This window comes from Dipodomys ordii, unplaced genomic scaffold, assembly GCF_000151885.1.
Source record: "Dipodomys ordii isolate 6190 unplaced genomic scaffold, Dord_2.0 Scaffold49, whole genome shotgun sequence".
Lineage (NCBI taxonomy): Eukaryota > Metazoa > Chordata > Mammalia > Rodentia > Heteromyidae > Dipodomys > Dipodomys ordii.
In genome coordinates, this window is record NW_012267265.1 from 5,515,149 (window position 1) to 5,524,734 (window position 9,586).

Sequence of the window (9,586 nt, forward strand, 5' to 3'; positions counted from 1 at the left end):
TTGAACAAGTTTACACTCCCACCAACAATGCAGTAGGGTTCCCTTCTGTCCACATCCCCTCCAGCATCTGTTGTTATTAGAGTTCTTGATTTTTGCCATTCTAACTGGGGTGAGGTGGTATCTCAATGTTGTTTTGATAATCATCATTTTCAATTTCATTCTTTCCCAATTATTTTTCATTTTTCCTAAGAAAAATAATTATGCATCTGTTGGATTGCTTTTGTCTTCCAAATCTAACATATTATCTATAATTTGTCTTCCTAATTTGGTATTTTATTTTGTATAATCTTTTTTTTTTTTTTTTGGTCAGAGTGTTTGAACTCAGGCCCTGGGTGAGCACTGTCCCTGAGCTTTTGCACTCAAAGCTAGTGCTCTACCATTTTTTATTTTTATTTTTGTCAGTTGTAGGGCTTGAACTTTGCCGACAGCTCTTCAGCTCAAGGCTAGTGCTCTACCACTTGAGCCACAGCGCCACTTCTGGCCTTTTCTATTTATGTGGTGCTGAGCCTTATGCATGCCAGGTAAGCACTCTACCACTGAGCCACCTTCCCAGCCCTGCTCTACCATTTTGAGCCACAACTTTCCTTCCCCAGCTGGCTTCCAAATGCGATCCTCAGATCTTAGCCTCCTGAGTAGCTAGGATTACAGGCATGAGTCACTGGCTTCTCTCTGTCTCTCTCTCTCTTTCTTTGAGGGGGAATTATGGGGTTTGAAGTCAGGGTCTCTACTTGCTAGGCAGGTGCTCTACTACCTGAACAATGCAGGCCTCTTTTGCTTTAGTTATTCTTTTTAAATAAGGTCTTTTGTTTTAGCTATAGAATTATAGGTGTGCGCCATCATGCTCAGATTATTTGTTGGAGTGGAATCTTACTTTTTTCCATAGGCTGGTCTTAAACTCTTCCCTATTTCTATCAGTTGAGTAGCTGTGATTACAGATATGGGCCACTATGCCTGATCAATGTGAAATTTTCTTTATGTCTATGATTTTAGTCATAGTTGTAACTTGTAATTTTTTCTCTTCCACCTCTAGTGTGAGTTATGCTAATTTCCTTTTCAATAGATTCTATTCTTTAATCAGTTCCTTTAGGAATTATTTTTCACTTTGTTTTTCTTTTTGCATAGCGGAGGACCAAACTCAGGGCCTTGTACTTGCCAGGTAAGTGCTCTTTCGCTGAGCTAAATCCCCAACCCTCTTTAGTTTATTTATTTATTTATTTATTTATTTTGGGTCTGGTCGAGGGGCCTGAACTCTGGCCCTGAGCGCTGTCCCTCAGCTCTTCAGCTCAAGGCTAGCACTCTACCACTTGAGCTGTTGGGAGCCAAAAGTTAAGTCTCTCAAACGCGATAGGCTTAACTATCTCACTGGAACAACCTGAGGCTGAGTTTACAGAATCCCACCCTGCAGCTACTGAAGATCACCTTTTCACCACGCCCTAAGTCCAAGCATATAAATATCCTTGTGTGAAAAATAAAAATTGGCAGCTTGATCAGAATCCTTGTCTTGCTGTCCTTCGTGTCTCTTGTCCCTTCATTCCTTCTCGCTTAGGTTCACTGCCCTCGTTGAAGTCCTGCCGGTCGGGACATTGAGCCACAGCGCCACTTCGGGCTTTTTTCTTTTTGCTTATGTGGTGCTGAGGAATTGAACCCAGGGCCTCGAGCATGCAAGGCAAGTGCTCTACCACTGAGCCACATTCCCAGCCCCTCTTTAGTTTATTTTTATAGAGATCATCTTATCTCTATCCTTGAAAATGTTATGTAGAACCACCTGTCTCAATCATTCTTTTCCTTTCATCTATTCTGTAAGTATTTATTGAGCACCTGCTTTGGGCTAGATACCTAGGATACACTGGGGGAACCAAATAGTTAAAAGACTGAAGTTGTTATTTTATGGCACTGGGGCTTGAACTTAGGGCCTGATGTTTACTATCCAGGAACTCTACTGATGAGCCAGGCCTTAAGCTTTCTTTTGCACTGGTTATTGTTTAGATACTGTCTTGCTTCTTACCTGGGTGTACCTAGACTATAATCTGCCTATGTTTCACTTCTTTTGTAGCTGGGATGACAGACATGCACCAGCTTCTTCCAGTGAGACGAAGTCTCACAGACTTTCTGCCTAGGCTTGCCTTGAACCACAATTTTCCTGATTTCAGCCTTTTAAGTAGCAAGCATTACAGGTGTGAGATACTTGCATCTGGCAAGATTGTGCAGTATTTGTCTATCAGAGGGTATTGAACAATGAACAACATAAATTATTAGTAAGTTACACAGTATGTTAGAATGATGATGTGTAGTTCAAGGTGTGGGAAGGTTGTGACTTCTAAATAAAAAGTGGATTTAAGTCTCACTGGAAAAGTGACTTCTGAGCAAATCTATAAAGAAGGTGAGGTGGTGAGCATAAAACCTGGCATATTCAAGGAACAATTTAAGGATGGATAAAGCAGAAGGAGTAGGAAATAAGACCAGAGAGTTAATGGCACTCACTGGCTATTGTCATGAATTTGGATTTTGTTTTCATGGAGAAGAGGGGAGTGGGCATGGTAGAATTTTAAACAGAATCTGTTTCTCTGCTTTGTTGAGAACTCACCTGTAGATGGGAATGCGAAGCAACTAGATGGGTCTTCCAGGTCTCCTGCATGTAATGTGACTGGATCTCTAGAAGCATAAGAGCAATGCAGTGCTGTTGCACAAACACAGCACTGAAGTCTGGACAGAAGCAAACTACACAGACAAACTACACAGACAAAATATGATGCCTATAGTATCAGCTCAGTGAAGATGACAATTAGTTATGATGGCTATCATAGCTTGGAAATCTTAAAATACCTTTGAAGGAGACTCAGTTGCATTATATTTTTGGATAAAATGTAATAATAAGCTAGGTGCTAGTGGCTCATACCTGTAAACCTAGCTACTTAGAAGGCTGAGATCTGAGGATCACGATTTGAAGCCAGCTGAAAGTCTGTCAGACTCCAATAAACAATAAAAAAGCCGGAAGTGGAGCTGTAGCTCAAGTGGCACTAGTCTTGAGCCAAAGAACTCAAGGATAGTACCTAGGTCCTGAATTCAAACCCCAGGACCAGCACACACATAAAATGTAAAAATATCTATTCTTATTAGAAAGCTGATGGCCTGGCTCATCAGTAGAGTTCTGTGTAATTTTAATAGCTAGAAATCCTAATCACTTTTCTGTGGCTTCTATACACTGCCATCAAAATAACTCACTTGAAACTTAAAAAAAAAAAGAGAACAAGAGGAAAATTGTTAGTACTAATGGTATCATTTACAAAGAGTTAATAGTATAGTTACAAAACTATAAAACATAACTAAGTCAGTAAATTGAGTTAGGGCTGAGAATCTTACATCATTTCTTATGGTAGTTCCCTTTGAGAAGAGTCATAGTTCAAATCTCTTTATACTACTAAGATGTTAATTACTTTTTATCTCTCATTATCTCAAGAAGCCTGATAGAGGTTGATAGCTGATAACTCAACCGAATGGACTCTCACACAGATAGGAGAATCCAGCTGCCTTTTATTATTTAATGCTAGCCATTAAACTGTAAAACAGTATCAGTAATTTTTGAGAATGTAATTTTTTCATAATAAAATATTAGCTTCTTCAGTTCTTAGTTCCTTCCCAAATAGCTCTGTGTTGGTCATAAGCACACACTTGGTTCTAGTGTGAGCTCCCCAGCTGACCACCTGCATGACTATGGCAAGTTGTTTCAGTAATCAGAATTTTTGTTTTTAAACTACTTATGGGAAAATAGTGCCTGCCTCTAGATTAAATTAGACATAGATTAGCTCATGTGATAGCTACATGAAGTAAGTTTAGAACAACTGAAAAATAACAACCACTTTTAAAATTGGAATGTTGTTATTAATGTTATTATTAGCAGTACTGGTATTTGAACTAAGGGCCTTGCAGTTATTAGCAAGTGCTCTTCTACTTGAGCCACTCTACCAGTGTAGTTATTAATAGGTACAGTATAGTATTAAATATCCAGGTAAAAAGGAAATAAAGATAGCATTTCCTTTTGGTTAAAAGACATATTTAGAAAGATTCAAGTTCACTGTACTGTGGTCAAGTGACAGGAAAAGTAAAAAAATAATTAAAATACTGTCTCGAATTATTGATTAAACAATTTATTTACTATAGAACTACAAGTTGACCATGCTTGGTTTTAAGGATATAGTGATGAATAAGCTTAATTATTTTTATTGGTATCTTAACTAAAATTTAAATAATAACAGTCATTAATATGATATGAAGATGGTGTGGAAATTTCTATTTTTATAAATGGTGAAAATATAAAAGATAAAAATAAAGTTTTCTCCAAGCAGTTAGTAAATAAACAACTTGATTGAGCACAGGGGCAGTATTAGTCCTGCCCACTGTTATATTCCAAGGGCCTAGCACAGTGAGTAGAACATTATAAGGATTTAATGATCTTCCAAATTAGTGAACAGTTGTGAAATCTGGGAGCTGGTAATGTAGTTTCTTACCTGCTAAGGGTTTCACTTGACTTGCTGCCTTCAGTGGATTCCCTTAATGAGTTGTTGCTTCTGTTGGTAGGAGATGGGAAAAAATTAAACTTCACAATGCTCTTTTCTTGCCAATATGGTAAAAGTTAATAATCTGTCCCCCTTTTTATGCTGTTCCTGTGGCCTAGACACTGTCCCTGAGCTTTTTTGCTCAGCTAGCATTCTATCACTTGAGCCATAGTTCCACTTACAAAAGCCACAAGTGTCTCATAAATCTTCCTGCTCAGGCTAACTTCCAGCTGTGATCCTCAGATCTCAGCATCCTGAGTTGCTAGGATTACAGGTATGAGCCTCTAGCATCTGGCTTTCCCCATTCCTCTTCTTTTTGATGTCAGGCATTGAACTCAGGGCCTTGTGCATTCTAAGTATATGCATTACCACCAAGTTACACCCTAGGACTATTTATTAATTTTTTTTTTTTTTGTTGGTCGTGGGGCTTGAACGCTGGGCATGAGTGCTGTCCCTCACTCTTCAGCTTACGACTAGGGCTCTACCATTGGAACCACAGTGCCACTGACTATTTATTCTTTTTTACAACTTCTGTTTTTTTTCTGCGTATGTGGTGCCAAGGAATTGAACCCAGGGCCTCCTGCATGCCGGGCAAGCATTCTACCACTAAGCCACCTTCCTAGCCCCTATTTATTCTTATAAAGGGTCAATTGTAATAGCTAAGATAGATCATAAATCATTAAGTTTGTGGTAAAAACAAAACTGTTTAGCTGAATGTTAATTTAATTTAATTAATTTATTTATTTTGGGTCTGGTCGTGGGGCCTGAACTCTGGGCCTGGGCACTGTCGTTCAGCTCTTCAGCTCAAGGCTAGCGCTCTACCACTTGAGCCACAGTGCCACTTCCAGCTTTTTTCTTTTTGCTTATGTGGTGCTGAGGAATCGAACCCAGGGCCTTAGGCATGCAAGGCAAGCACTCTACCACTGAGCCACCTTCCCAGCCCCGAATGTTAATTTTAAACAGGTACAGATTCAAAAGAGTGAGAATGGACTTCTGCTTAGAGCGTAGTATGGGAGTAAAAGCAGGCTGGGGACAAGTTAGAAGATTCTTCAATGTCATGCTTGAAGGTCTCCATGTCTATTGCAGAGCAGTGGGGAGCTACTAGAGATTTTGAAACAATGGACTCCATGTCTTCTGAGAATAACAAATTAGAGTCTGCATTTTTCTTTGTTCTCAGAAGTTATCTTTTTTATTAGTATACATTGGTTGTACAAGGGACATTTCAGCCACCTGCTGGTGATTCATGCCTGTAATTCTATTAGCTACTCAGGAGGCTGAGATCTGAGGATCGTGGTTCAAAGCCAGCCCAGGCAGGAAAGTCCATGAGACTCTTTATTTTTTTAATTTTTTTTATTGTGAAAATACCGTACAGAGGGGTTACAATTACATGAGCCAGGTAATGAGTACATGAGTACATTTCTTATCAAGCATTTTTGCCTCTTTTGTTTCCCCTTACCATCCCTTCCCATCTCTACCCTCCCCCTGCCTGCCCTGAGCAACCCCCACCCCCACCAAAGTTGTAAAGTTCGTTTTTCGACATAATGTCTTGTACATCTCATTGTTGCAATGGGTCCACCTGTATCCCTATTTAAACAATTTGTTTTTTCCTTTCCCCTCCACAAATTATATCAACATCAAATACAGTGAAAACAGGGGTTATACCATGGGGGAGGGACATACAAAGCAACAAAGAAATCATCTTATAAATATGTTAGAAACAATAGCAAGAAAGAAAAACCATTTGGGTCCTTATCTTGGGGTTCATTTCGCCTAACATCATCTTATCTGACCATTTCGGCTTATCTCAGACATATACTAGTTATTGCAAATAAGGGAAACCATGGGACCTATGTTTCTTTGGGTCTGGCTTACTTCACTTAATATAATTTTTTCCAAGTCTTTCCATTTCCTAACAAATGGGGCAATGCATTTCCCCATGAGACTCTTTAACTACCAGAAAACCGGAAGTGGTGCTGTGGCTCAAGTGGTAGTGTGTTGCCTTTTGCTAAAGAGCTTTGGGACAGTGCCCAGGCCCAGAGTTCAAGCCCCACAACCTGGAAAAAACAAAACAAAAAACAAGGGAGGTTTCATTGTGTTATATCCACATCTGTATTCAAAGTATTCGGATCAACCTCACCCATTCTAGAAGTTGTCTTTTTTTTTTTTTTTAAATTCATGGGGCTTGAACTCTGGGCCTGGGTGCTGTCCTAAAGCTTTTTACTTTTTAGCCCAAGGCTAGTGCTTTACCTCCTGAGCCATAGTGTCACTTCTGGTTTTCTGGTAGTTAATTGGAGATAAGAGTTTCACAGATTTTCCTACCTGGACTGGTTTTGAACAATGATCCTCAGATCTCAGCCTCTTGTGTAGCTAGGATACAGGTGTGAGCCACTGGCGCCAGGCTAGAAGTTGTCTTTTCTTTTTTGTTTTTTTGTTTTTTTGGGGGGGGCAGTGGGGTCCAGTCGTGGGGCCTGAACTCTGGGCCTGGGCGCTGTCCCTCAGCTTTTCAGCTCAAGGCTAGCGTTCTACCACTTGAGCCACAGTGCCACTTCTGGCTTTTTTTCTTTTTGCTTATGTGGTGCTGGGGAATCGAACCCAGGGCCTCATGCATGCAAAGCAAGCGCTCTACTACTGAGCCACCTTCCCAGCCTCTAGAAGTTGTCTTTTCTAAGGGTCTTATTTAGGGTTGCAGATTTTGTTTTATGCTCTTTTTTGTGATTTCACTTCAAATTCAGCTATTTGATAACAGGTGAAAAAAACAGTGTTTTCAGTAAACTATTTGTAACTTTACATTGTGATGGCTATTGCTTCTTTTTGAACTACTCTCTCTTCAAAGTTATATGAGCCATCTAAACTATTTGTAATGGTAGGAAGGTATTTTTGGTATGGCATCCCACATAAACAGCTTCCTGTGGCTAAACCCCAGTGCTGGAGTTGGTATGCTGCATGTTCTTCAAAGGCAAGGCTTTGTGGGAGGTACACCTGTCACAGGGATCTTGCCCAAAGGAGACTGTGGGACCTAGTCTCCTGATTTTTTTTGGCTGTTGTTTTATTTCTGGGTGATTATAATTAGGTAAGCAGTTTTCTCTATGTACTATCCGTCATTTGCCATTGACATCCCCAAAAGAATCCAAAGCAATAGGTCACCTGATCTTAGACTGGAACCTCCATAATTATGAGCTAAATAAACTTTTATGTTAGTTATTTCTGGTACTTTGTTATAGTGACTTAAAGTTGACTAATACAATCAGTAAGACTTAAAATAAGCCCCCTAAAATGTCTATGAAGTTAATTTCTAGGAATCAAGATACTTAGCACATTTCACTGAAATCTCTTTAATATATTTTTTTGGGGGGGGGCCTGAACTCTGGGCCTGGGCGCTGTCCCTCAGCTCTTCAGCTCAAGGCTAGCACTCTACCACTTGAGCCACAGCGCCACTTCGGGCTTTTTTCTTTTTGCATATATGGTGCTGGGGAATCGAACCCAGGGCCTCAGGCATGTAAGGCAAGCGCTCTACCACTGAGCCACCTTCCCAGCCCTGAAATCTCTTTAGAGTCAAACAATATAGCAGCTTTCCTTTACTGAAGTCAATATGCTGATTATACAGATAGACTTCTCAAATTATCAGGCCACATATAATATTCTTGGAAATTAATCAGATTCAGAATTTCATCTTCTTACCTGTGGCATAGTTCTGCTCTTAGACTTGATTCAGTAATACAGTCTCTTACTCTATCATCTCTGTATAGACAAATAAAACTTGGTTAATTATATGCAGATTAATATCTAAACTCTGGATCGTTAAAAAATAACCAGTTGTGCACATGTATTTAATTTTTCTTTAAGCCACAACTGTAGATTTTAGGCCTCTAAGCAAATTTAATAAAGGGCTGCCCTTGGAATTCATCAATTTAGATGTATTTCCCTCCATGGATTCTTAAGCATTATCAGAGTTTAGGCTTTATTGACAAGGTCATTCATAGGATGACAGAAAATTAATCTGAATTCTCTAAAGACAGGGGGCAAGTAGCATGTTAGATGCAATCCAATTCAACTGAAGCCCATCAATAGTGGCTGGAATGATGGAAGGAAATCTGAGCCATTTAATCTTGGCACTGATTAGAGCTTTGAATTTTGTTACTTCTAGATGTACTGCTGAGCTTCGCAGGAGGAGGTAAGTAAATCTATGTTGCAATTGACTCATATGCCAAAAAAAATCTAAAACTTTGACTTAAAAAGATACATTGTAGTTATGACAAAATAATATTCCTTGATGGAGTGACCAACAGAGTATTTCTGACATTATTTGATTCAGATAATTCAGTGTTATGGGAGATAACTGAGTTATTGCTAGTATTTTTTATTATGACTAACAATATTATTCATAATAATTAGATAAACCCAGATAATATTTTGCCACCTTGTGTTCAGATAGTAAGCTAAACATCTTAAGAAATTGAAGATTGTTTACATATGTCATTATATACAATTTCAGAAAGTATGACTTTAAGATATTTCCCATATAATGAGAAGTTGATATAAAAATGGCCTCAATGCTAAAAATAAATTTTATCATATTAAAATATTTTAACATAAGCTAATCTAAGTGAGAACATAAAAATAAAATTTAAAGGCATTATTTTGAAAAAATATGAAGATATCACTGATTTCTGCAGGTATATATACATGGAGAATCTAGTAAGCTGGTTGGATTCTTTTCATATCTGACCTTTTATTAATCTGATACAAGTCACTGTAATGAATAAATAGGGAACCAAGACTTTTCTTCTTTGCTTACACCTATGTGGTTCTCAGAGCTTCAGCAGCTATACCATAGGACTATGTATTTCAGATAAATCAACCATTTGAATCAGCTTTTTTGCGGGGGGGGGGTAGGTGGAAGTACTATGGTTTGAGCTCAGGTCTACTTGTAAGGTAGGTGCTCTGGACTTGAAGCACTTTACTAGCCCAAATCAACTGTTAAGACTTTTGGTATTTCTTTTTCCTATTTCTTTTTTTTTTTTTTTGGTTAGTCG

At 38.8% G+C, this 9,586-nt stretch overlaps 1 protein-coding gene across 1 annotated transcript in view; it reads right to left on the reverse strand.

The window, feature by feature from the left end:
* Ccdc158 (coiled-coil domain containing 158) overlaps positions 1-9,586 on the reverse strand; it is a 95,814-nt gene that overhangs the window by 27,985 nt on the left and 58,243 nt on the right. The window contains exons 21-23 of the mRNA XM_013020096.1: positions 8,232-8,291; positions 4,506-4,565; positions 2,585-2,652 (exon numbers count right to left, since the gene is read on the reverse strand). Coding sequence (XP_012875550.1) covers positions 2,585-2,652; positions 4,506-4,565; positions 8,232-8,291 — 188 coding nt within the window. The remainder of the gene's footprint in view (positions 1-2,584; positions 2,653-4,505; positions 4,566-8,231; positions 8,292-9,586) is intronic.